Raw genomic sequence first — 27,892 nt, forward strand, 5'->3', positions numbered from 1 at the left:
AAAAAAAAAAAGCATTGACCCATGTCACTTTAGTTTTGTGTATTTCACTGTACATAAATTATATTTCAATAAAATGCATTAAAAAAAACCCCAGAATCCTCACAACTGGACCAATAAGCAGCCTCACAATAAATGGAGGAAAGATTGAAGTTATTAAAGATTTCGTGTTATTTGGATCCACAATCAACACCAATGTAAGCAGCGGTCAAGAAATCAGACAAGGTATTGCCGTGGGCAAATCTGCTACAAAAGACCTGTTTAAAGTGCTGAAGAGCAAAGATGTCTCTTTGAAGACTAAGGTGTGCCTAACCAAGCCATGACATTTTTAGTAACCTTATATGCATGTGAGAGCTGGGCAATTAATAAGGAAGACCCACGAAGAGTTGATACTTTTGAGTTGCGGTGCTGGCAAAGAATACTGAAAGTCCCACGGCCTGCCAAAAGAACTAACAAATCTGTCCTGGACGAAGTGCAGCCGGAATGCTCTTTGGAAGTGAGAATGGCCAGACTTCATGTCACCTACTTTTGTCCTGTTGTCGGAAGGGACCATTCCCTGGAGAAGGCTATCATCCTAGGTAAAGTGGAGGGTCACCCAAAAAGGGAAGATGGGTTGGAAGTGGTTGCAACAGTGGGCTCAGGTATAAAGAGGATCGCAGGGCTGGTGCAGGACCGGGCAGTGTTTCATTCTATTGTGCACAGGGTCGCTATGTTTCAGAGCCAACTCAAGACTCAGCGGCACCTAACAACAGTCATTCTTCTGTGTCTCCTTCCCCTTCTATTTCCCATCTTCTGCCAGCTGAACCTTTACTTCCGTATTTTCAAATCTGATGACATATTCTTTTCTAGAACCATCATTACATCTATGTGCTTTGTCTGTAGTCCCATTCTAAAACTTGAGAGCTGATAACAAACATTTACTAATCTTATAGGTATTGTTCACTAAAGAGCCAATTGATACACTTCTGTATAGTTCCATTGTCTTAACCTCTGTGTGGTTCAAGAGCAAGTGGATTTTTCTCATTCATTACTCAACTGCTCAAAATGATGTCACGTTTAAGTTTGTTTCAAGTTCAGACTTTTACTTTTTTATACTTTTTTAAAAAATATATATTTGGAGTTTCTCTTTGCCTCTCTGTTGTTTTTTTAATAAAAGAAACAATCTATTTATATTTTGTTCCTGTTCATTTTCATCTTTTCTGCTCATTTTATATACTTTATGAAATCATTTTTCTTTGACCCCACCAACTTTATCTTTTAATTTTGACTTACTCCTTTCTTGACCAGCTTCATTGCTGCTGTCATCCTGTAATTTTTCAATGAACTTTTTTTTTTTTTTTAGTATCTCATATAGTCTTTTCCTTAGACTTTAGTTAGTCTTTTTTGGCTGGAGTACATACTCAAGTAATTGTTTAAAAAAATGAATGTGGAAGGTTGGTTTGTTTGTTTTGTTCTTTAGTTTTTCATGCCTGGCGATTATTTTGCTTGCGTACTTTAGTGGTAATTCATTTGAGTGTGGAATTCTAGGTTCAAAATAATATTTATAGTATTCCTGCAATTTAGATGTTATATCTCCTTGTTTGATCTTCCATGCTTCTCATGTTTGTTTGTTTGTTTGTTTTTTCCCTAGGTTTTTTTTTTTTTTTAAATCTCTGTCACTTTGCTTTGTGATCTGGAAGATTTTGTTGTTTCTTATTAAATTTTTAATTACCATTTATAATTTCAGCAATTATTTTTTGCTTTTTGATTGTTTCTTTTTTGTTTTATAGTGGCAGTATCTTCTGGAACCTCTGAAGAAATAAGGGTATTAGGTTTTTTTTTAAGTTCTCTTCTCTTCCTTGAATCCTCTTTGTTTTTCTAGGGGTCACCTTTTTTTGTAAGTCTATTGTGTAAGTGTGTGTGTGTGTGTGTGTGTGTGTGTTTTAAATGCTGTTCCTCTTTTGAAATGGCTGATGATCTTTGCTAGTCATTCGTGTATAGAATAAGGGAATAGAAAAGCTGACTGAGAGCTCTGTGCACCTGATAGCCAACCAGGACTAGTCAGCTGGCAATTGTGGGTTTTGGGTGTATGGGTCTAAGTGGGCAGTGATGCTGGGGCCTGTTTCAGCCCCACTTCTCCCTCCTTCTCCCCTGGTTCTGTAGTCTTGTTTCAGAGCCCCTTAGGGCTGGTCTGCTGGGCAGCTCTGCCCTTCCGCTGCTATAGTCTACTCTGCACACATTCTGGCCCGCAGCTTTCTCCCCTCTAGTTCATGGAACAGCACTTGGCCGTGCACTTTTTCACTCCTGGTAATGTGCAGGGGAGCTCTGGTGGTGTAGTGCCTAAGATATTTGACTGCTAACCAGAAGGCTGGAGGTTCAAACCCACGAGCCACTCCTCGGAAGGAAGATTGGGCAGTCTACTTCTGTAGCGTTACCACCTTGGAAACCCAAGGAGGAGTTGCTGTGAGTCGGAATGGACTCTACGGCAGTGAGTTTAGGTTTTTTTTTTTTTGACCAATGTACAGAAATTTCACTTATTGATGGCCCCTCTCATTCTGTTCTCTGCTATAGGCTTATTATTTTTTATTCCTTTACTTAAGTCAATCAATGGTAAGACAGAGAGGTGAGATAAATCTTGTCCTCAGGTTAAAATCTTAAAAGCCTGAGTATCTTCTATTTTTAAATCTCTGAAAAGGTTGATTCCAAAGTCTCTCTTAGAAATGTAATCCATTTTTACAAGCTTCACCATCAGAGAAGGATATCCATATCCCAGGTATTAGATAAATGCCATTAACCTCATTTTAGAGATTTTAAAGTTGAGACCCTGAGAACCAAAGTAATTTGATCAAGTTAACACAGATGGCAGGAAGGAAAGCTACGGTTCACACCAGGCCTATCTGATTTCAGACTATGTATTTTTTCCATTACACCATACTGCCACCCTTAAGTATAAATTTCTGGAATTTCAGATTACTCTTAATGTGCCTCTAGCTATTTTAAGTCTTCTTTGTTGTTCTGGTGACGTAGTGCCTAAGGCACTTGACTGCTAACCAGAAGGCTGGTGGTTCACACCCACCAGCCACTCCTCGGAAGGAAGATTGGGCAATCTATTTCCGTAGAGATACCTACCTCAAGAAACCCGAGGGGCTGCTATGAGTCAAATAGACTTGAACTTGACAGCAGTGAGTTGTGCTTTTTTTAATTTATTTATTTATTTTGGTTTTTGTTGTTCTTACCATTTGTATAATAACATTATGTACTGAAATTAGCTTGTTCTTTTCTAAACTTTAAACTTTTGTAATAAACCAAACCCAACCTATTGCCATCGAGTCAATTCTGACTCATAGTGACACTGTAGGACGGAATAGAACTGCTCCAATAGGGTTTCCAAGGCTGTAAATCTTTACGGAAGCAGACTGCCTCATCTTTCTCCCATGAAGTGCCTGGTGGGTTTGAACCATCGACCTTTTAGCTAGTAGCCAGGTGCTTTAACCCCTACAACACCAGTGCTCTTTTTCCTTTTCTAACAGCATCTATTTTTCTAAATTAATGTTTTGTTTTGACTATCCTTGAAATGTTTTCAAGTTCTTCACATGTTCTTACCATTTTCTTACACAGGACTGAAGCATACATTTGATAAATGTTGTTGAAGAAAGATTAATTTGTACAAGATTGAAGTAGATTTTGCAGAAATTAAGAAAAAGCAAAAATTATTCCTATTCTTGATCTAGAATGCCATTTCTTCTCATTGTTCTCATTACTGGGCACAGTAATAAATAGCATCTTCAGAAGATGCTTTTGGAAGTAGAGTAACATGCTTTATAGGTTTTTATCTAATTAAAAATAAACCATTATCTAATAGTGCCCTTTAGAATAAAATGAAGGCTATTGAAATACAGAATAGTAAAAGCAGTTTTATTGAAAGCTTATAGAGTAAGATCTAGGCCTCTAGCTACCCGTTGGCCTGCCATAATCCAGGAATAGATTCAGGATCTTTAGAATAATTCCTTCAGGTACCCCTGTGTTGGGGAGCCTCAAGACCACTCAAGCTCAGTAATTTGGTAGAAGGACTTACAGGACTCAGTAGGTAGTTGTATTCACAGCTGTGACTAATTACAATGGAAGAAGACAATGCAAAATCAGCCAAGAAACAATACTCAGCATATATAACTAACTCCTACAATTCAGTAATACAAAACATCAGAGACATCACAAAAGAAGATAAAAGGGTAGCCAATAAGCACATGAATGATCCTCAACAAGCATTGTCATCAGGGGAATGCACTTTAAAACCACAATGAAATACCAGTGCACACCCACCAGAATGGCCAAAAATAGACTACTTTTAAAGAATCTAGAAAAAATCTGCCACAAAGTCCTCTCCCCTCCTTTTTTTTTTGAGGTAGAGTACGGTTGTCAGAGGTTGTGATAGTGGTTTAGCATTGGGAATGGGGGGGGGGAGAGAGCCTTAATCAGGAGTGTAGAGTTCTAAGAATCCTTAGAAGAACTATTTCAGAGAAACGAAAGCCGTGGTTCTCAAGCTAGTGGGAGATAGGAGGCCTTTCTGTAGGGTTGTATCAAATTGCATATCCCTGTCCCCACCTCTGCCCTGACTATAGTAACAGTCGTAGTAATGTAAATGTGTATGGTTGATTTTACCAAATATGTCAGAGGGAAAGTAAAGTGGGGTAAGATGATGTAGCTTAGACTTCATCTGCTGTGTAGGCAGTAGGCAGATGTCTAAAATTGGTAAGTGACAGTCATATCAACATTGTTTAAGAATGATGGTGATGAGAAGCAGGAAAAACAGAAGAATTGAAGACAGTTGCATCTGGGAAGAGGGTAGTGGAGAGTGGGATCAAGGGACTGCTATTTCTTGGTATAAGCTTTTCGATCTATTTGATATTTTAAATTATGTACATATATTACTTTAAAAATAAATTTAAAGAAAATCATAAATAACAAAGTATCTTACAGAGATTTCAGTATTGCAAAATATAGTTGACCAAGGTACATTCAGGAGCTCTGGTGGCATAGTGCCTAAGGCATTTGACTGCTTACCAGAAGGCTGGCAGTTCAAACCCACCAGCCACTCCTAGGAAGGAAGGTTAGGCAATCAACTTCCATAGAGATACCGCCTCGGAAACCCAAGAAGGGGTCACTATGAGTTGGATCCAACTCAACAGTAGTGAGTTTGGTTTTTGGAAGGCACATTCAGGTTTATCATCACTGAAAGGTTATCTAAAACCCAGTGTTTAGACTCTAGTGATTTACAAGTCTAACAGTGTTGTGTGAGTTGTAGGAATCCTTGGGAAGTTCTCATTAATCAAAAACTTTTTCATAAAAAAGAGTTTTGACTAACTCAACTTGTTTCTATTTTCATTTTAGGTTTAAATTTTTTTCTTTGAAACTGACATAGGTCGACATACTGAGAACTCATGTCTTTTCTTGTAAGTAAACCAGAACGAATTAGGGTGAGTATTTCTCTTCTAATTTACTCTCTTGGTTTTCTGAAAAACAATGTGTTATGATAGGTATTGTAAGTTATGATAGGTATTGTAAGTGGTTTTTATGTGATACTTAGAATCTTACAGAAGTGAATAATGTAGAAAGTAAGGCAGATATTGCAGTCTCCACTCCTCAGAAAAGATCTGGCCGGCAAAGGCTGACCAGAGGCACAGAATGTACCCCAAAACTTGTCTGATAGGGAAGGAACAAGAGAGTGGCTTATCTCATGTATTTAAGACATTAAACATTAATTGAGTTGCTGTCCTTTTTCAGTGAATGATCTCCCATTTCCTTTGCGTTTTTTGTTGTTGTTTTTTTTTTGTGTGTGTGTATGTGTTTTCTTTAAATTTCATTCATTTTATATTGAGAATATACACAGCAACATATACCAATTCAACAGTTTCTCCATGTACAACTTAGTGACATTGATTACATTCTTTAATTTGTGCAACTATCCTCACCCTCCTTTTCTGAGGTGTTGGTCCTTCTTTATTAACATAAACTCAGTGCTCCCTAAGGTTCCTACCCAATCTTTTGAGTTTCTCTTGTCAATTGGGTCCCATATGGATAGTTCTTAAAAGAGTGTAATGCTCAAGGCAGACCTTTTTTTTTTTTTTTTTTTTTTAACTAGTTAAGCTAAACTGGAGATACTCTTGGTTTCAAGTTTAAAGATTATCTGTGGGCAATAGTTTCAGGGATTCATCCATGGCTCCAAAAAGTCTAGAGTCCATGAAAATTTGAAATTCTGTTCTGCATTTCCACCCTTTTCATCAGGATTCTTCTATGGAATCTTTGATCGAAATGTTCAGTAATGGTAGCTGGGCACCATCCAGTTCTTCTGGTCTTATGACAAGGAGGCAGTTGTTCATAGAGGCAGTTAGCCACACTATGCAGGGAATTTATAAGGTAGACAGAAGCATTAAACACATTATTAGACCAATTAACTGGGATGTCTTATGAAACTATGACCCTAAACCTCCAAACCAAGGAACCAAATCCCATGAGGTGTTTAGTTGTACAAAAGCAGCCCCAGCAGCTTCTCTCTTATTTTTTTTTTCCTTTTGTTGTAAATATATCTATCACACAGCTTTTGCCAATTCAACTTTTTATAGGTGTACAGCTTGACAGCAATGACAATTAGCTGTGCAGCCCTACCCTTAATAAATGCAGTTTTCCATCATTGTTAACCCCCTTTTCTTCATCCCTCCTGGCCCTGGTAACCAGTGAATAAACTTTGGTCTCTATACATTTGCCTTTTCTTGTGTTTTATATAAGTGAGGCCGTACAGTCCTTTTCCTTTTGTGATTGACTTATTTCACTCACCATAATGTCTTCACACTCCATCCAAGGTTCATATATTTTTAAAATCACTATCAGTTGTAATCACTGAACACTTTTTTTCTAAGTATAATCACTAGGTTTTAATTGAAGATATTTCAAACATGAAAATTTTTATTACACCTCAAAATTTTATCAGCATTTAGACCCCAAAACCAAATACTGGATTTAAGTCCTTTAAAGCTGCTCTGATTTCATAAAAGGCTGTCTGTCTTTGTTTATTACCAAGTACTTAACTTCTAAATGCAATAAATAAATTATTGTGAAATGTTGTTAACAGTGTGTAAGTGCTATGAGACATTTTAAGTATACCTCTCTCTCTCAGTGTTAAAGTGTAAATTTTATTTTGTGCTATGATATATATGATTTTTTTATATCAGATTACTTATTTAGGGTGTTATTTATTTTCTAGTTTGGAAAAAATTGATATAGAACAGAGACTAATGTTACAATTCCATTTCACAGTTTATAGTTTGCACCTTGTTTCTGATGTCATTTAATCTTATTTTTTCTGTTTACATCTCTAAGAATTTATATTGAGAAGAGTAAACTTCATTGTTAATCAAGAGGAAAAACAGAACCTCTCCTTAGCCTGAACTCTGTGCAGTGGAAAGAATGCCCCCAAGTCAGACTTTACCACCAGTCTTTAGTGAAATACAATCTTGATTCCATTGCTTTTAAAGATGAGCTGCTTTTCTGTTTAAACCTAGTCTGATTCAGGTGAAACCAGACCGCTGAACAGTATGATGGAAATCTAATACTCATGTAAAATAGGCCAGTAAAGTGAACCATAGGTTGGCCATGCTTGTTTGGTCCATGTGCTCAAACTTGGTAGAAAATGTAAGGGGTGATGTCTTTGGAAACTCCCATGGATGAAAGAGTATGCAGCTTGCTGTGTTTTCTTTTATAAACTGTTAGAGGCTTATGAAGCACCTGTCATCATCCCTGTTTTCTGTATTGTGAATTCTAATAATAATGTTCACGTTGGTGATAGTGATCCAGAGCCTCTGTGATGGAGGGCCGTGGAATGAGGAAGACAGAACCAAAGGCAGTGTGTGTAGTAGGAAGGACAAAACATGCTTTGCTTTTAGGGCCAGTACTGCTTATTTCTCATCTGTCAGATTTAAGACCTAAATCCAGCAAAGAGGAATAGAGAAAGTTATTATAAATCTATTATTTTCAGTCAATTTAACTTTCAAGATTCTTTTCTAAATTTTTCCATAGAAATGTATCTTTACTGTGTGATCTGGTTTTATAATTGTGTTTTTGTTTGTCTAATGGCTGATGTCTAATTTTCTCTAACTTGGGAGACATACTAATTCTCTTTGGGGTTTTCCTCTTTAGCGGTGGGTCTCGGAAAAGTTCATTGTTGAGGGCTTAAGAGATTTGGAACTATTTGGAGGTAAGTAAAGTATGACATTTAGCCCTAATTTCAGGATAAATATCACCACTCTGTTTTGACTAAATCAGTTTCTAGAAATGAGCCTTTCTAAGGGCAAGTGTAAACTACAGTTACTGGATTTATTTGGCTCCTTTTTGATTGCTTGGATTCCCAGAGCTATGAGGAAACCTCTGTTGTAATGTGGCAGTTGTCCTTGGCCCGTCTTGCTTATTAGAAAGCCAGTATTTACTTAAAGGTACATGTCTTTTTCTAAGTATTTGTCCTATTAAAGTACATACTCTTAAAAGAAAAAAATCAAGTGTTTAAAAGTCTCTAGTCTTAAAGATTTTATAGTCAGGAAAAAAGTAGCAATTATATAAAAATTCTGGTTTCATTGCTCAATCTAGTTGAATCATCTTTTCATGGTAGGAATTATGAAAGTCAAAGACGTCTATCAGGGCAAAAATATTAAATTCCTGTTGTAAAATCTGTTTAAATGTTGACTTTAGAAGTAAAGTAGGTTTGCAACTTTGACGTTTAACAGGCCCAGGTATTCCCTTTGACGATTTTTAAAGCAAGCCTTTTCTGTGAACGATGATCTTAATTTCAGGCAAAGAAGTTTCTTCTCTATGAAAACAATAGTAGTAGGGCCCTCTTCTTTGGATCTGAGAACCAAGATTCTCTATCCTCCAGATCCTGTAGCTAATAGGTTGCCAGATTGAGTGCACTGGTTAACTGATCCAAAATATCACCAGATAAAGGTCCCTGGTGGGAAACAGTTTGTGCTCAGCTGGTAACTAAAAGGTTGCTGGGTGGTTTGAATCCACCAGCAGCACCACAGAAGAAACAGGCCTGGCAATCCATCCCATAAAGATTATAGCCAAGAATGCTCTGTGGAGCAGTTCCACTCTGTAACACACGGTCTCCTCAGTTACGAATCAACAACAGAAACAAAGTTAGCTCCAAATAGGCTTAAGTAATTGAAAATGCAAACCTGTTGTTACTAGGTGGTATCGATTAATTTATTTGCCCTAATGCTTCTCAAAGAACTTCTGGAGTAGTATTGTGTGTGAACTTTGTTCAAATATTATATTTTAGAGAATTTTAAGAAATGAATTCTTTTTGTTCTAGTTATAAAGAGTAAACATTAATTGCATGGTAAAGGTAGGGCTCATGGAACAAAAAAGTATCATAGGCTGGTGCTGTTCTCATTCTCTTCCTATCATTAACCCACTACCATTTAGTCAATTCTGACTCATAATGATCCCTATTTGGTTTCCAAGGCTGTAAATCTATGGAGGTATATTGCCTCATCTTCTTCCCATAAAGTGGCTGGTGGGTTTGAACTGCTGACCTTCTGGTTAGCAGCCAAATGTCTTACCCACTATGCCACTGTCCTTCCAAAAAACTAAATTCACTGCCGTTGAGTCGATGCCCGACTCATAGCAGCCCCTCCTTGGGTTTCCAAAGGCGATATCTCTACGAAAATAGATTGCCCAGTCTTCCTTCTGAGGAATGGTTGGTGGGTTTGAACCACCAGCCTTCTGCTTAGCAGTCAAATGCCTTAGGTGCTACACCACCAGAACGGGAATAAAATGGTCTAAAAGTAAACATTGAAGTGATGGACATTGACTCAGAAGACTAATTTACAATGAATACATTACATGTATTCTAGTGTATGTGAGTTGAATAAGTTGGTTTTGGTTTCAGTGTCTTGAGTGTAGAAACTCTGGCTGTCTTTTAGCAATGCCCTAATCTTTGATCTGAGGAGGAGGATGTTCTGTGTAATATTTACAGCTTGATGAGGTCTCTGTTACTGAGTCCTATACAACTTGGAATTTGACTTGTGCTGTGGATAAGGGGGTATTGTTGTTAGGTGCCGGCAAGTTGGTTCCGATTCATAGTGACCCTGTGTACAGCTGATTGAAACACTGCCCGGTCCTGCAGGGGTTCAGTTTCCTTTAATCTAGTCACCTCACTTCTTCACTTTGATAGATTTTCTGAAAAACTGTTCTTGCTGTTTCGGGTCCACAAAATTGATGCCCAAGGCAAAACAAAACATATCCTATCTTGAGGCCAGTTGATTCCACTTTGCAGCTGTTCCCTTGTAACAATACAGTTGGCTGCCCTAATGTACCTTAGAGAAAGCATTTTCCTTGGTGACTACATGTACTGCTGATTTTATATAGTTTATTTGGAACTGTATAGTTTAAGGTATTTGAAAATGTGTAACACCCCAATACTTTACAATGAAAATCATCTTTGATAATTTTGATCACTTTTACAGAGTGGAGAAAACCAAATGCATAGATTCAAAATTTGTCTGATTTAAGAGCAAAAAGTTATCTTAGTTGCCCTTTGTTCATTTTCACTAAGAGCAGGAGAGTGTGAAAAAACCCACATTTCATTTGCATCCAGAATAGAATCTATCCAACTGGGGAAGAATCCAAGTGCCCCTCATCCAAGAGTTGCAGTATTCAAACTTTTTTTTCTGCTTGTTATTAAACCTGATTTTCACTCTCTGTAGTTCCTGGGAAATGGGCATCTTTTAACTTTATAAGGATTGTTTTGTTCACAAAATATAAGACACTGCAACCAGTGTGCTGCAAGTCACACTGTGTGCTCAGGAAAAGTGAATGTATAACAGAATTGTAGCAGTTGAGTTACACCCCGGGGGAGAATTTGTGGAGAAGTAGCCTTGCCAAGTTTTGAAGAGCCTGAGGTTCCCATTTAAAACTCTATCTATCTGCAGCATTTTTACTGTGGATCTCTGTGTGTGTGTGTGTGTGTGCATGTTTATATGTAGCACCACAGGCACTTTTTGCTATAATGACTAAAAGTGGTTTCTATGAATAAATGTAGTCCTAAGTGCAGTAATTGCTGTTCTGAGTGTGGGTGTGTCTTCTGCTCAAAAAATACAAGATGCCAACAATGCATTTCTCTACTCCAGAGCAGCCTCCGGGTGACACTCGGAGAAAAGTAAGTGACTTTCTAGGCTCTAGAACCCTGGCTGTTGCATGGAGGTGGTGTCTTGTGGAAGTCTGTGTGTCCGCTCGGCTTATTTTATGTCTCTGCTTCTCTGTCACTGAGCTGTCTTTGTAGTGTCATTCTTTTGTGAAAATTCAGGTTTCACCCTGGAAAAAAAAATTTGATGTGTAGTTTGAAAAATGACAAGTCTCATGGACTTATCTCTTTCTGGGAAATTAAGGTCTCCTCCCCCTTCTGAACTCTGCTAACTACCCACCACCCCTTCCAAAAACAAAGCTTCAGCAGTCTGAAATGTGGTTATCCTTTAGTGGCTGATGGCATTGGGTTTCCCTTCCTTAATCTGTTAATAATAGATTTCAGTCCACAAAGATAATATAAATCTCTGTTTGGGTCCTAAAGCAGGACCTCCAGTCTCCCACCTTAAAGGCAAAACTAAAAATCAAAAAAGCACAAGACCGGAAGTTTAGTTTTTTCATTGGCAAAGTGGCGAGGCTCTCGCCGTGCTTCCCGCTCTCCAGGTTTGTTTCACCGGAATGAATGGTGCCCAAGGGGCATGCACAGTGTGCCAGGCTACTTTGGGTCACGTGAGTCAGCGTCTCACCAAGAGAGAGGAGAAGAACGCTTGTCTAAGGACACTTTCTACTCTTTCCAGATTGACAGACCCTGCTCCTTTAGGCAGGCAGCCCCGAGATTGAGTGAAGGATGAGGGTGTTGGTCAGGAATTTCTCAGGAAGGCAGCGGCTTCGCTTGTGTAGTTGACTAATCAAAGCACCTGTCTATCAGATGCAAGTATTTTACAACCAAGAGACCAAAACATTCCAGTAGAATCAGCTATTTTTCCAGAACAGAATGCCAACTATGTACCATTTTGATATTTTCACAACTAGTGATGTTGTAACAAGTTATCCTAGGTGAAACCTGTGGGTGGTTGAATGTGTTTATTTGGTATCATTTCATAAATAATCGTTTTTGTATGCTTTATTGTATTCTGTTTTAAACTCTTTAAACAAAGTGTTTTTGTGGTCATTTCTGGATATCAATAGCTTTTGTATTTTTCAAATGCTTCAAATTGAATATAATGATTTTCATGAGTGGGGAAATGAAAAGAAAGACTTTGACAGAATTAGTTTCTTTCTCAAGACAATTTGAGATTACACATTACACTAAGAAAACCATGCCATACTGTGTTTAAAGAGAATGGGCTAAATATTTCATACCTTCTTCCTGAATTTTGACCTCTAAACCTGAGATACTGTTATGAACTAACCTGCTGTTCTGTGGTAATGTCAGACCAGACCTATCCCTTTCAAAATATTGCCTGAAAATATGTTCTGTGTGTTGTACTTGGCAGACTGCTTGCTGATTATACTAGGGGCACTGAGACTGTTAATAGCTGAGCCACTGTATTGCTATTTTAGCTTTCTTAAGAAGAAAAGTTCATTTTTTTACTTTAAAATCCCCCTGCAGCAAACATTTTAGGTAATTAGCAGAGACTTACATAGACAGTGTGTTCAGTCACACAGAAGATCCACCCAATGAAAGCCTCCATTTAGACCCATTTCCAGTGAGTTGGGAACGTGGTGGTACAGGAGCCAAGCAACCTCTAGACTAGTTCACCACGTGCAGTGCCACGTGGCCCATGAATTCATATGCCCAGTTACCTCAAGAACTGTATGTTCTAAAACAAACACTTTTGAGTAGTTAGCTGTACTTAACAAAGATAGTAGAAATGTTTTCAGATTACTAACTAGTCACCTCAGTAGTTTAATGACTCATTCCCTACCTAGGCTCCACAAGAATGTATCTTTGGCATTGACCCTAGAGACTGTGTGTCTTACATGCACTCCTGGTGATGAAGAGGGAATTTAGGTAATTTTTAGAAGTGTCTATTGGAGATATTTAAAGTACATGTCTTCATTATCTAGTGCTGCTGTGACAAATACTGCAAGTGGGTGACGTCAGCAAATTTATTTTCTCACAGACGAGGAGGCTAAAAATCTGAATTCAGGGTGCTGGCTCTAGGCAAAGTCTTTCTCTCTCTATTGGCCCTGGAAGAAGGTTCTTGTAAGGAATGACAAGACATATCAAGACATATTTTTTGGGACATAGTCAATCCATAACAGTGTATATATTCAATAGATTAATCTCGGCCTCAGTTGTCCTCAGTCTTTTTTTTTTTTTTCTTTCCCCAAATTAGAGAAATGAATTTGTCTGGAGATGAGAGAAGACCTTCAAGTATAAAGTAATCCCAGATTTGCTTTTCATTGGGGCCATAGTGTTATCTGCTAAAGATGCAGTGCTTTCTTGTAGGTAGAGACCAGATTCTTATCCACAGAGGGCCCCTAGGAACAGGGCATGCTAGTGAGTACATTGTATGAGGGCTGGCACTTCCAGTAAGGTCATTACCTTGAACCTTGTCTCCAAAGGAACTGATCAGTGCATTTGCCCAGTTCTCTTCAGTCAGTGACAAGGCCACGAGTAGAAAACGTCAATTCAAACTTTCCTTGAATGATCTAAAAAAAAAAAAAGAAAAGTGCCAGCGTTGTTCTAGGCATTGGGAAATACATCAGTGAACAAAACAGACAAGGCCCTTGCCCTCATACGGTGAAGGTCATGCTTGTACTGTCGCAGAGGAGATGGGCAATAGTTAGAAAAACTGTAGTGATAGCTGTTGGGAAGAGAGTAAAGCAAGGCAAAGTCAGGCAGTGACTGGGAACCTCCTTCTCTTTGGCAGTACAGATTCTTCTCTGAAGAGACGACTTTTCAGTTGAGGCCTCAGGGACAAGAAAGAGGCAGCCATGAGAAGATGACAGGATGGGAAGAGTTGTTTCTGTTGTTAGGTGCCACCGAGTCTGCTGACTCACAGCAGCCCTCTGCACAACAGGGTGAAACACGGCGCAGTCCTGCGCCATCCTCACAACCCTGGCTGGGCTTGAGCACATTGTGGCCACGGTGTCAGTCCATCTCGTTGAGGGTCTTCCCCTCCTTTGCTGACCCTCTACTTTACCAAGCATGACATCCGTCTTCAGGGTCTGGCCCCTTCTGACAACATGACCAAAGTAGGTGGCATGAAGTCTGGCTATTCTCGCTTCCAAGGAGCACACTGGCTGCGCTTCCTTTAGGACAGATTTGTTTATTCTTCTGGCAGTCCGTGGTATTCTTTGCCAGCACCACATTTCAAAAGCATCAACTCTTCCTTGGTCTTCTTGTTCATCGTCCAACTTTCACATGCATATGAGGCGATGTAAATATCATGGCTTGGCTTAGGCACACCTTAGTCTTCAAAGTGACATCTTTGCTTCTTTAACACTTTAAGGGGAGGAGTAGGGGTAGAATATTCCCAAGTGACAATGCAGAGTCCCTAAAACTGGAGCATGTGTGTTTGTAAAATGTAGTGAGTGATGGCAGAAGGGCATGAGGTGGGGTCATAGAGGCAGGCCGGGGCTGAGTCATGTGGAGCCTTGTAGGCCAGAGGACGATTGGGTCTGAAAGCAGCCCCGAGTTTTGTATTAACTGGTGTCATTGATTTTATCAAAGAGTACATCAATACTAGAGAAAACAATCTGTCTGGTTGGGGCAGGGGTGGTGGATGCGGGGGCAGTTAGAAGTGTAAAGTTAAGAGGATGGGACTTTTCAAAATTAAATTAGCATGCAGCTTATAAATTCTAAACGTGGGGAATTGACATTTTAGAGCTCTTGGTTTAGGCTTATGCTCGTATCACTGCTTCTTTTGCCTGCTCTGTCCCTTGTCTGGCTCCTAAATCTACACTGTTTGTGTTAAGAAGTCTGAACAGATCAAGTATTAGGAAAAGGTGGATCAACAAGAATTAACATATAGTATGGCATGGTCTTGTAAAGCTGACCATTCATACACTCTGTGGCCCTGCCAAGTTCACTGCTACATATGTGCCTTAGAGTAACTCTTGCGTATGTTCATCAGGAGTGCGTTCAAGCACGTTCATAAGAGCAGAAAACGGAAAGACAGCCCAAATGCCCATCAGCATTGGAGTGGACAGGTAAACTGAGGTATATTCCCAAAGTGAATATATGCAACCTGTAAGGCTACTGTAAGAATATAGGTGAATCTTGGAAATATTAATATTAATTAAATTGGAAGTAGACCTGATTGAGCTGAGTCAGTCTTGCTTGTCCTAGTTATGTAGTGCTGCTCTCACAGAAACACCACAAGTGGACGGTTTAACAAACAGACTCATTCTCTCTCAGTCCGGAGGCACGAAGCCTGAATTCAGGGCACCAGCTCCAGGGGAAGGCTTTCTCTCTCTGTCGGCTCTGGGCACGGTCTCTGTCTCCCTTCAACATCTGCGGGCCTGATGTGCCCTGGAGATCTCCATATCACTTGGCATTAGTCTTCCCCTGGGTCTAGGAGGTTCTCAGTGCAGGGGCCCCGGGTCCAAAGGATGCACTCTGATTCTGGCTTTCTTTCTTCGTGGTAGTCAAGTCCTCTCTCTGCTTGCTTCTTTCTCCTTTTATCTCTTGTAAGATAAAAGGTGATACAGGCCACACCTCAGGAAAACTCTCCTTACGTTGGATCAGGGCTGTGATCACAGTCAAGGTGTTGCATCCCACCCTGATTCCCTGATAGCTGATTGGCTGATCACATCATAGGAATAATTACATAATTACATAACTGCCAGACCACTGAGGATCATGGCCAAGTTGACACATATTTGGGGGAACACAATTTAATCCATTACAGCTAGGTTTTCCTTCTTGTCAGTGTCAGAGGTAAGAGGGGGCAGAGGCCGACTTGGTTTCTTTCCCCATCTGCAGCATTGACTGTTTTGAAACTAGATAAAGCTAAGGTACCCCCCCAGCAGGGTGACATTAATTTCACAGCTTGGGCCTGAGTCGTGTCTGTATTGTGTACTCAACATTTTGACTTTTAGCAAGACACTTAATCTCCTTCAGTTTTGTTACTGAAAAATGGAACTGCTGCTTCCTGCCCCATCTGCTTCACTGAGTGATGAGGACGGTCATAGGTATTGTGGAGGTGCTCTGAGAGTACCCAGTGGTCAAAGCGCAGGTGCTGTGGCATGGTCATTTTACGGGCTCCTCTGCAGAGCCACTGTCCTGGTAGTTATTGGAGTGTCAGGACGTTCTCAACTCACCCTCTGCCTCGTGCTGAGCCAGGACCCTCTGCCGACTGCAGGTCACGCTTCCAGGTACAGCACAGGGCATATGAGCTGGCCTAAGGCTTCCCCACATCAGCTGGACCCACATCTGAATAAAGGATCCCAAAGAAAGAACATGCCTCCCCACCCTAAGTCACACAGATTTCGGTGTGGAAGAAGGGAATTGAGCCTATTAAGCTAAGGGAAGAGTCACTGGGCTGCCCCGGGCAGCTGCCTTCAGGAGCTCAGAGGTCAGAAGTGTGACCTTCACACGCTACGTGGCAGGACTCCAGCTTCACTTGCAGCCTGAGTGGGCCGGAGCCGGGAGTCGGCAGGTTCGGCGGGTTGGCTGAGAACTTGGCAGCTCTGTTCCTTCCCTGGAGCTCAGGGTGGCAGTTGTTCTCTCACTTCCCGTGGAATGTCAGGAACGATTGGTCTGTGCTCTCTGTTTGAGAGAGAGGAGACTGCCTGTGGCCACATTTTCCCTTCAGCAAGAGTCAGTCTTGGATGTTTCGGGATCTTGTAGGTAGGACCTAAATCCTAAAGACACTCCCACCTCTCTGTCTCCCTTCTTTTTTCTTTCACAAATGGACACTTTTCCCCCAAGAATTTCATCGTTTTAAGAAAACGGGCCACCTGTTGGCAGGAACAAGCGAACGCTCAGGCAGTTGAGTGGACCTGGCCCTCGGCCCCTCCTTGCGGACGGCGCTGCCCTGCCTGGCGCTGCTCTCAGAGCTGCTCCCTGCGCTGGACAGCTGACGGCCCCTCCGTGTTTCTCCTCACTTCGGGCTGCCAGTACCTCGCTGTCCCAGCGTCAGTGTTTGTGTGTTTAATGCGGCCGCTCGTGGGTCTACATTACTGCTTCCCCAACCCCACCCAGTGTGCTGCTGGTAACCTGTTTCTCTTTTTCTCTAGACCAATGAGGCGAGTTCAGAGTCCATAGCATCCTTCTCTAAGCAGGAGATCATGAGTAGCTTTCGGCCAGAGGGCAGCTGCTACGAGCTACTCACCGTGATAGGTAATGTCTAGGGTCCCTGTCACTTTCACATGCCGGTGGCCGCTGCAGCGTGCTCGGCGTCCCTAGATGAGCAAGCACCAGAGGCAGCTGGCTGGTTAACGGGATTCGTGCCAACAGAACTGGCTCTGGGGGGTCTTCCTTGGTTTTCTTCTGCCAAATCTGGGAAGAGATCATGCTACCAGGAGAGACACCCTATGGTAGTGTTTTTCTTTGTGGCTCTATACTGGTGACCTCGAGAGTTGGAACTGAGAAGGAGCCGATATGAGCAGTCTGGAAATGGCAGCAATGAGTGTAATGGTAGTAAGCATTTGGACGCGTCTACTTTCTCTCTCTTTCTTTAAATCAAATCCCTTTTGCTCTGAGGAAGACGAAAGCCATTGCTGCTCTTGTTTATGCGGTTCCTCTTTTCTTTTCAGGCAAAGGGTTCGAGGGCCTGATGACGGTGAACCTAGCGAGGTACAAACCAACGGGCGAGTACGTGACGGTGCGAAGGATTGACCTAGAAGCTTGTTCCAATGAGATGGTGACATTCTTGCAGGTAATAAAACTGTGGGGTGACACACGCAGGGTGGGCTTTTTGTTCCAGTACTAATTCTAAGGCGCCCCTTGCATTCCACCTCTGAAAGCACACGGCGGGAAACAAGGGAAGTTCCGTGTGCTTGGACGTTACTGGAGCCTTCAGTGGAGAACCTGGGGGTTCGGTACCAGGGATGCTGTGGTGCTGCTCAGCCCGATTTATATTCCCTCCTCTCCTCCAAAGGTTCCTTCCTGGGTCATTTATTCATTGATACCAAAACCCATTGCAATTGGATCAATTCCGACTCATAGCGACCCTCTGGTACAGAGTAGAACTGCCCCGCAGGGTTTCCAAGGCTGTAAACCTTTACAGAAGCAGACTGCCACATCTGTCTCCTGCAGAGCAGCTGGCAGGGTCAAACTGCTGACCTTTTGATTAGCAGCCAAGCACTTAACCACTATACCACCAGGGGTTTTTATTCCTTTATAGCCAACATTTACTCTTAAATATAATAATCGCTAACATGTATTGAGTTCTTCCTATGTGCCAGTACTGTTTTAAATGCTTTACAACATTGAAATTAATTCATTTGACTCTCCCATTAGCTTAGATCTAGGCTATAATCATCCCCATTTTACAGCTGAGACTAGGGCACGTAGAGGCTGCAGGGAACCTACTTAGGCTGCTCCCGGGACTCTGAGAGGAGCACCCAGAAAGCACCAGGTCCCCATGTTAGTGATGCCGCCACCTTCACGTGGAGCTCATTCTTCATTGCCCCTTGGTTCCCACTTCAGCTTTTCCATTCCTTTCAGGGGGAGCTTCATGTTTCTAAACTCTTCAGCCATCCCAATATCGTGCCGTATCGAGCCACCTTTATTGCAGACAATGAGCTGTGGGTTGTCACATCTTTCATGGCCTATGGTGAGTGGGAAAGGCTTCTCCTGAAGTCCTGACAGAAGGATGCTGAGAACCTTGCAGGTTACTTGTGTGCTGTCTTCCTTCTCCATTGCCTTTCCTCTCTCTCCCCACAATTCTTCCTGCAGGTTCTGCCAAGGATCTCATCTGTACACACTTCATGGATGGCATGAGCGAGCTGGCTATCGCTTACATCCTGCAGGGGGTGCTGAAGGCCCTAGACTACATCCACCACATGGGCTACGTCCACAGGTGCCACTGGTCGGGCTTAAGAATGTTCACCCTTTTTTAGAGCCGGTGTTTGGGCCCCTGAGCCCTCAAATGATTGAAATTTGACTAAAGTTAGTGAGGCCAGTGTTTGAAATCAAGGATCCAGCCCCTGGCCTGGCCTCTGACTTGCAGACAGGTCGTTAAGCCCATCAATGGTGAGGCTGCTTTACTGAGCTGTTTGGTTCTAAGGATTGTCTGAGAGGAACACCTGACATGGACCCCTGTGTCCACCACCTCAGCCTCCTTCCTTGGGGCACCAAGACTGGTTTGTGAACACGAGTGGGTCCCCTGCCTGAGCAACCTGGGGTAAACCGAGATTGCTCGGCTGATGGTGCTGGGAGTCGGCTCACTTCAGGGAAATTCATAAAACTGGGTCCCTACTTAACTCCACATATTAAGGAGGACTACAGGTGGGTTAAAGATCTAAGTGTAAAGATCAGGCTTAACCTGAAGGAAATAGTGAAGAAATCGTTTTCTAACCTGAGGCATGGAAGAACTCCTCAAAGTCTCAGAGGCACAACACATAGGGCAGAAGAAATGGCAGCTGTGCTTACGTCAGGGCTAAAGCTTTCTGTGCAATGAAGGACACCATGAGCAAGGTTGACACAGATGAGCCGACAGAGCAGAAGAGGTTTGCTTTGCCGGAAGCACAGGAGACTAGTAACGAGGGGATCTTGTTCAACAAGAAAAGGACAGCAAAGCAGTAACAACAAGTGAGCAAAGGATAGGAGGCTTAGGAAAGAGGAAACCCAAGGGGCTAATGGTGCTCAGGCAGACACTCAGCCGCAGGGCACCTGGGAGCGCTCTCGGCAAGGCTGCTATCTGCCGGTTACAGGTGGATGTATTCTCCCCTCTGCAGCATTTCAAACTGTGCCTAACGCTATTTCAGCCCCTCAGAGATCCTTCGCATCACGCAGGGAGGGTGAACATATTGGAACTGCTCTCTAGATTTCTATTACCGAGCAAGGGCATGGCAATAATCAGAGAAAAGTAAATTAAAACAAGATACCCCTTTTTACCCACCCGTGAGACCGGCAGTAATTAGGAAGCCAGATGAGCCGAGTGCGGAGGAGGCTGTAGTCCTGTCTAAATGGCGGCAGATGGACTGATGATGCTAGTCAGGGTCACTGAGAACCTGGGATGCCCCAGAGGAACCCTCACACAGGCCCAGGAGGTGACACATATGCAGATGCCAATGCTCATATTTGTGGTGGCTGTAGACAATGTGCCTGTCAGTTTGTCGTACTGTGGTGGCTTGCATGTTGCTCTGAGGCTGGAGGCTATGCCACTAGTATTTCAGATACCAGCAGGGTCACCCATGGTAGACAGGTTTCAGCAGAGCTTCCAGACTAAGACAGACTCGGCAGAAGGAAGGGCCATCCACTTCTTAAAGAATTGGCCAGTGAAAACCTTATGAATAGCAATGAAACGCTGTCTACAACAATGGGCTCAAGTACAGCAAGGCTGGCGCACGACCGGGCAGTGTTTCGTTCTGCTGTGCGTAGGGTTGCTATGAGTTGGAGCTGACTCAGTGGCACCTAATAACAGCAACCATATGGGCATTGTGAGTGTTCCCCACTGGGAGAGTGAGGAGGGTGTTAGTTCCACAGCCCAGAGTGCAAGGCAGGAGCAAGAAGCAAAGAGTAGACGCATACAGACGGCAACAGGAAAACGACTGCGTTGAAAACAAGGCAGAGTGAGATGCATGACAGTACTGCTGGTAAATTTCAAACGTGCATATGAGCAGTGGCACCCTTCACAAGGATAATGCCTGCAGACAGTATCGATTGAAAGCATTAGTGGGAGGTAGGGGCCAGAGGTGGTCTGTAAGCATACAAGGGAACTTAAGATAGAAGTAAGTTGTTAAATCTGGTGGTGGGTAAATGGGGTCATACTGTTTTCTCTCTTTATGTCTCTGAAGTTTTTCATAAAATCTATTTATATATTCGTGATGCCAGTGTATACTGTGTCACACACACTCGGCTGACCGGACCCATAGTGTGAAGACCACAAGTTGGTAGTGTGAGAGGCTCCTTCTGCCCCATGACGCATCCCCCTCCCCAGGAGCGTCAAAGCCGGCCACGTCCTGATTGCCACGGACGGGAAGGTCTACCTGTCGGGCCTGCGCAGCACCCTCAGCATGATCAGCCACGGGCAGCGGCAGCGTGTGGTCCACGATTTCCCCAAGTACAGCATCAAGGTTCTACCCTGGCTCAGCCCAGAGGTCCTCCAGCAGGTCTGTGTCCTGGGTCCCGAGGAGCCCCACTCCCTCTCAGCTCATGGTTTCCAAGGAAGCCTTCAGGGATTGACTGGTGGGAGCGTTCTCCACTCTGAGTCGTCTGAGACTGGTGGAGGGCTCCCTGTCGGCCAGGTGCACCTGGGCAGCCTCTCAGCAAGGCCATCATCTGCCCATTGCAGGTGCACGTACTCTTCCCTCTGGCGTTTCAAACTCTGCGCATTCAGCTCCCCTCAGAGATGCTTCCCGTCGCATAGGAAGAGTGCACGTCTAGATCCAGTGAACCGCTTTCTAGATCTCTACACTGAGCAGGGGCAGGGGCCCAGCATTCCTCCCTGCTTGTTACATAACATGACCAGACACTGGTTTCTTTTAGAAGGGTCGCTGCTCGCTGTTCAGTAGTAGAGGCAGCTGCTTCTGATCTGAGGACAGGCATTCTCTTCCTCTCCTCAGTCTTTGCTCCTCCCCCTTCTTTTTCTAAGAACAAAGGCCAAGTTGAGTCATCTGTGGCTTTTTTCTCTTAATTTAGAATCTTCAGGGTTATGATGCCAAATCTGACATCTACAGTGTGGGAATCACGGCCTGTGAGCTGGCCAATGGCCACGTCCCCTTTAAGGATATGCCTGCCACCCAGGTGAGCCTGCCGCCCCACGGCTTCCCTTTGTCCCGTCTGCCTGCCTTCTGCTGGTGCTTGTTAAGTGCCTACTGTCCTCTGGACACTGGCCAGGGCCACTGTGATGAACGACCCAGCCGTTTCCTTCGAGAAGCTCCGTCCCGTGAGGGAGAGCGTGGTGCAGCTCTTTGCTTCTGTGTGTAGGAAACATCTGGTAATGGAGCCCAGAGGAGGGTGGGCGTCTAGCATGCCAGGAGTAGGACCACCACCTAACCATTGCAGGGTCTGGTGGAGTTCTGAAGACAGAGGAATTAACTTGTGTGAAGAGTGGGAACTAGGAGGAGCCTCTTTCAAACAGAGGCAACAGCAGTGCAAAGACCCAGAGTCAAGAAAGAACGGCAGCTGGGGATTGGCAGGGAGTTCTAAACGGCTGAGATCAGGGGCCTGTTGGGGGCCAGAAGGGTGTGGCTGGAGAAGGTGGCAGGGACAGGTCATGAAGGGCTTTGCATATGCCATGCTGAGGTAGGTGTTGGGTTTCTGTGCCAAAGCATGTGGAGAGTTGCTGATGGGTCTTAACCACACAAGTGCTAACATCAGATCTGTGTTTCAGGAAGGTCGTTCCACCAGGATGGGTGGGTTGGATTTAGGAGATCAGTTAAGGGGCATGGAACCTACACAAGGAATGTAGGAAATCTAAGTAAAGTCAGACAGTAACAGAAAGGTGATCTGGGAAGAGAATTAATTACAGGGCTATATAAGGTGAACCTGAAGTCAAGGTCTAGAAGCAGTGCCATCCAATAAACTTTCCAGGTGCTCCATCCACACCATCCTGTGTGACAGTCACCTTGGGTTACTGAGCACTTAAACTGTGGCCAGAGAACTGGATTTTCAATGTTGTGTAAACTAACAAACACAGATAGCCACACGTGGCTGAACCCTCTGCCACTGAGCTGCTCCCAACTCACAGCGGCCCTGTGGAGCAGAGTAGGCGTGCCCCATGGGGTTTCCAACACTGTAAGTCTTTTTCTTTTTTTTTTTTTTAATTGTGATTTGGGTGAAAGTTTCCAGCAAGGCTATAAATCTTTACAGAAGCAGACTGCCTCGTCTTTCTCCCTCAGAGCAGCTGGTGGGTTCGAACCACCAACCTTTTGATTTGCAAATGAATGCCTTAATCACCACATGACAGAGCTCCTTCCACTTGCGGCTAGTCACCACTGTACTCGCACAATTCTAGAGAGATTTCCAGGTTTCTGGCTTGGACAGCTCAGGAGGTTCATGGGGACATCCATGAGGATGGGCCACAGCGCAGGGCAGCTAGTTTTGGTTGTGTTGAGTCTGGGGGCTTTGGAATAGCCACCCAAGCTTAGCTTGCTCCTAGGCACACTGCTCCTGTGCAGCCTGCTGCAATGTCAGCCCAGATGTGGCGCCATAGTGCTGTGCTGTGCACCCCATGGCCCCCACCAGGGCCTGGCAGCCTTGGGCTGAGCTTCAGAGAAAGTGACCTGACTGCTGCCTCCACCTCGGGTGAGGGTTCTGTGAATTAAAGGGATCTGATGCCTTGGGGAGAAAGGAAACTGAGCGCATCCTTCCCGCTATAGTGAAGGGGGCACATTTTTGCAGCCCCTCTTCTCCTGCTCTTCAGTTTGGCTTAGGGCATAGCTTCCAAGCCAGTTGTTGGCCTTCTTCAGAAAAATTAGACTTTCTCCACTTCCATCTTCTCTACTCCCAAGAGATGTATTTGTATTCGGGGTAGAAATGTCTTTGTGAAGGAGCGATGTAGGCCTTCCAGGGGCACCCCTGCAGCCCAGGCCCCGCTCTGCCCTCTGCAGATGCTGCTGGAGAAGCTGAACGGCACGGTGCCCTGCCTGCTGGACACGAGCACCGTCCCTGCCGAGGAGCTGACCATGAGCACCTCGCGCTCAGGGGCCAACTCGGGCCTGAGTGAGAGCCTGGCCCCCAGCACCCCCAGGACCTCCAACGGGGACTCGCCCTCCCACCCCTATCACCGCACCTTTTCACCACACTTCCACCACTTTGTAGAGCAGTGCCTTCAGCGCAACCCGGACGTGAGGTATTTCGGTGGCACTGGGGTGGCACCTTCCAGGGAGCAGGGGCCACTCTGGTACTCACAGGCCTTGAGAGGCTGTGCCCGCTCCTGTGAGTCAGCCAGAGGCCCCACGGGACGGCTCAGCACAAGCGTTTGCTCTGAAGCCGAACCCTGGCTAGCTCTGCTGCTCATTTCCTGGTGAGCTGAGGGGAGCAGAGGAGCACTTGAAGGGCGAGCAGCAGGATTTGGGGTTCCGGAACCCTGGGGTGATCCTGGTCCTACTTCTCCTTCCTCTGCAGGCCAAGTGCTAGCACCCTCCTGAACCATTCTTTCTTCAAGCAGGTACAGTAGCCTTTTCCTCAGCTTCCTGTTTTTCTTGCCGATGGTTCTTAATACCCACAGTTCATTCCTCCTGCCTTTGAGTTGGGAGAAATTACTCTGTTTCAGAAGCCTATTAAAGGCATTGCTCCCTCCTCATGGAGACTCTTGGCCCCTCTGTCGCCAAAGTGGTGTCCTGGAACCCAGAGCAACAGGACCCATCCCCCGACTCTCTCTCCTCCCCCAGATCAAGCGACGTGCCTCAGAGGCTTTGCCTGAATTACTTCGCCCTGTCACTCCCATCACCAATTTCGAGGGCGGCCAGGCTCAGGATCACAGTGGGATCTTTGGCCTCGTAACAAACCTGGAGGAGCTGGAGGTGGACGACTGGGAGTTCTGAGCCGCTACGGACCGTGCGCCTTCTCCAGCAGACACGGGACCCATGGGTCCTTCTGAGGGCGGCCCCCTTCCAGCCCTCCTGCATGCAGGCTGGGTAGAGGGACATGTCTGCCAGGAGACTTGGCCGCTTTCTGAAGGGGAAAGAAATTCCTGGGGACTTTGCTTCATCGCTCCAAGTCTTTTGAGACACAAAGGAACAACAGTGTTGGGGTTGGGGGTGGACAGAACACTGACGCTCCCGGTTCCGTGAGTTCAGATGACCTTCAGAAGGAAGAGATGCTGCTGACTGGTCCTGGGGGCTGAAGGCCGAGCCCAGGGTTTGACTCATCGGCCCAGGGAACTGTGGGACCTCCTCTTCCCACCTCTTGCTCTCCCACCCACCTCATTCCCTTCTTTTCCGGTACAGCTTCCCCCTTCCCCTCAGAGCTCTCGGTGGTGGCAGGGAAGGGTGTTTGCCCCTTTGAAGTGCCGGGTTAAGGCTGAGGCAGTGCACCTTGATCCCTCTTACCCTTGGACCTGACACCTACAACTGGAGCCTTGCGTCCCATAATTCATCTGTGTAACTCACTCCTTTCCCACCAAGGAGCCATCCTGACTCCTGCCAGCCGCCTTGGTGTCTTCACCAAGGGCCATAACATCTTGTTTAGCTTGAGGGCTTAAGTCCTTGTTAGGTTCATTGTCCAAACAAATTAAAAGGTTCAGTGAGTCCGTGGGAGAGCGGCACTGTTGTGTTTGCGGCAGTGTGTAAGTCCTGCAGCCTGCTCCCTGGTGTTCGCGCAGACGAGGACTGCCCCAGTCGCGCGGGATCGAGCTCACTGTGCCGAGGCTCCTGCCACCTCAGAGTGACCCCGGAACGGAAGTGCTGGTGGAAACACAACAGTGCCTTCTTTCATTAGCTAACCTTACAACATGTCACTTTCTTTTAAACTTCATTTTGCCTCTTAACTGCCTAAAATTTTGAGGCACAAAACTACTTTGGGCTGAAAGGTCTCCATAGGACCACTCCCGGACCTCCTGAGGTGGAGGCAGAAGACACCTTTGGCAAGAAGGGGGGGCAGAGGGTTTTGTTTTGTAACATGAGTTGTGGTGTCTCGTTACCGTGGGTACTGATACCCAAGAGTGAGTAACCTAAGCACAGACCTACCTTCCTGGCCAGGAGCCAGGGCACCGAGCTGCGCTTCTGCCTGGGGCTGTGTGGAACCTTGGCTCCGTGGTGCCTCACGGGGCTGTGCCACTTGGCACTTCCCCCTGTACTAGGCAGTTCCTCAGGATGAGGCAACCTCTAACTCAGGTGCCTCCTTCTCCTGAAGCTGCTTTGAACCCCCAAGTACCCTCACTTTTTCTGCAGAAATTTTAACATCAATTAAAAAAAAAAAAAAACTCTTCCTTTAGGCAGTTACAGGGGCTGAGGTGAAGGAAGTGAGACCAACCGCAGGGTGGGGGTAGGGTGGGGGTAGGGTGGCAGCGGCAGTGAGGAGGCCAGGGCACATGTACTTCCAACTCCTTGCCCCTGCCAAGCTCACATTTTTTTTTTTTTAAACCTCAAGTTCCCTTTTGTTAAGGCCCTATATCACTCCATTTTCTTCCCTGCCCTGCTGGCTTCCTTACTTTGTTCAGCCTACAGATGGGTCCTGGGCAGGGTTCTCACTGCACCCCAGCCCTGCTCCTAGTGCCCTGAGATCTGCCTCTTGCATCACAACAAACCCCTTTGAGAATCAGATCACAGGGCTGGAAACACACACACACACCCCTCCCCCCACCCCACCCCCGCAAAATACACAGTTGTAGAGGGTTCTCACACCCCATGTGGGGGGTGGGGGGTGGGGAGTCCTCGGGCCTACAGCTCACGCAAATTGGGTGCTTCTAGAGAGTAGCACCAGGCTGAAGAAGAAAGCTGTCGGGAGGGGTGCACCGAGGAGCCAAGGAAGCAGTTGGGGGTGGGGTGGGGAAGATGTGAGCTGCCTCCCTCCCTAGCTGCCAGGCTAGGGGAGTCACTGAGCTGTTCTGTTTCCTGACAAGTGTGTGGGCTGGGGCTCAGGAGCCACCAGTTCTATTCCTGCCACAGTGTGGGAACAAGCTATATTTAGGGCTGTGCTTCGTGAGACAAAGAAGCGACAGGCCACGTGCTCAGGGAGGTCCCTGGCCTGCCGAAGAGCTCGGTCCATGCTAGTTCCCCGTTCCTCCAGGCACAGCTGAGTTCCACTTGCCCATCAGGGAGTGACGCTCATTAGGCCGTGGGGCAGTGGCGTCAGCGCCAGCATTGCCGTCGCACCCGGCTTCTCACTTAGCTCAGCTGCCTGTGCATACTTCGCTGCCTCCATATCACTTCAAATCTTTGTCCTCTCCCGGTTCTCTGTTGCAAATGAGGGTGGTTCAACCGGATTTGCTTATTTGAAGTATGCAAATCTCTTTCCTTGAAAGGAGTGCCCTTGGAGAGGCCAAAAGCAAAAAAAGAAAAACTCACAGCCATTGAGTAGCATCCATTCATAGCTACCCTTCCTTGGGTTTTCCAGGCAGTATCACTACGGAAGTAGATTGCCCCATCTTCCTTCCGAGGAGTGGCTGGTGGGTTTGAACCGCCAGCGTCCTGGTTAGCAAAGGCCTCAGGCACTATGCCACCAGAGCTCCAGGGGTGACCAATTCCACAAAATCCAGCCACACAAAAAGCTTTAGGGTGTCGGCCTTGGTGGCATGGTGCTCTGGGGAGCCAAGGGCAGCAGCTCCTGCCGCCCTTGTCTACGAGTGGTACTCTGCGCTTAGGGGCGGTGGTCGAGTCCCACCGGGACCCTCGCGCGCAGACTCGCACGATGGCGACCACACACGGATCGCCGGGGGCTCTCCCTGAGCATGCGGGCCGGCCTCGAGCCGGAGGGCAGGCTCCGCGTGCTGCGGCCGCCGCTGCCAAGTCGGCGGGCCGTGTGGGCGCGCGGGGCGGCCCCTGGCGGCGGGAGGACTCCACGGCCCGAGTCCCCGTACCGGCCTCCGGGCCAGGCCCAGCGGGGGGTCTCTCTCTCAGGGTGCAGGGTCCACACAGCGCCGGGAGGGGCGGGGACCGCCGGGGACTGCGCCCTGGAGAGCCAACCTGGGGAAACCGAGGCAGCGCAAGGCTCAGACACACCCCGGTTCTCTGCTTCCGCCCCAGGGGTCGCGCCAGGAGCGCTGTTTGTCCCACGACGTCTCAACCTGAGTTGGCACCGCCTGGGGGATGCGGTGCTGGGCCCTCCGCTCCTGTCCCT

The 27,892-nt window shown here is 45.5% G+C and overlaps 1 protein-coding gene across 1 annotated transcript; it reads left to right on the forward strand.

The window, feature by feature from the left end:
- The first annotated feature begins 5,414 nt into the window (after positions 1–5,414).
- Positions 5,415–24,657, forward strand: STRADA (STE20 related adaptor alpha). Its single transcript, XM_042783541.1, has 12 exons — positions 5,415–5,426; positions 8,167–8,224; positions 11,154–11,182; positions 17,239–17,341; positions 17,758–17,879; positions 18,671–18,779; positions 18,902–19,025; positions 21,108–21,279; positions 21,809–21,913; positions 23,722–23,963; positions 24,239–24,281; positions 24,505–24,657. The coding sequence occupies exons 1-12, from the start codon at positions 5,415–5,417 to the stop codon at positions 24,655–24,657; spliced, it is 1,272 nt and encodes a 423-aa protein (XP_042639475.1).
- The last annotated feature ends 3,235 nt before the right edge of the window (positions 24,658–27,892 follow it).

This window comes from Orycteropus afer, unplaced genomic scaffold (assembly GCF_000298275.1).
Source record: "Orycteropus afer afer isolate SDZICR_OR568_19922 unplaced genomic scaffold, OryAfe1.0 scaffold00018, whole genome shotgun sequence".
In the NCBI taxonomy this organism is placed as follows: domain Eukaryota; kingdom Metazoa; phylum Chordata; class Mammalia; order Tubulidentata; family Orycteropodidae; genus Orycteropus; species Orycteropus afer.

What these genes read in the sequence shown, in the direction of transcription:
- STRADA (XM_042783541.1), top strand. An exon ending in AGATTTGGAACTATTTGGAG is followed by an intron (nt 8,225 to 11,153) that starts GTAAGTAAAGTA and finishes TCTCTACTCCAG; the next exon opens with AGCAGCCTCCGGGTGACACT. An exon ending in CACATGGGCTACGTCCACAG is followed by an intron (nt 19,026 to 21,107) that starts GTGCCACTGGTC and finishes CCCCCTCCCCAG; the next exon opens with GAGCGTCAAAGCCGGCCACG.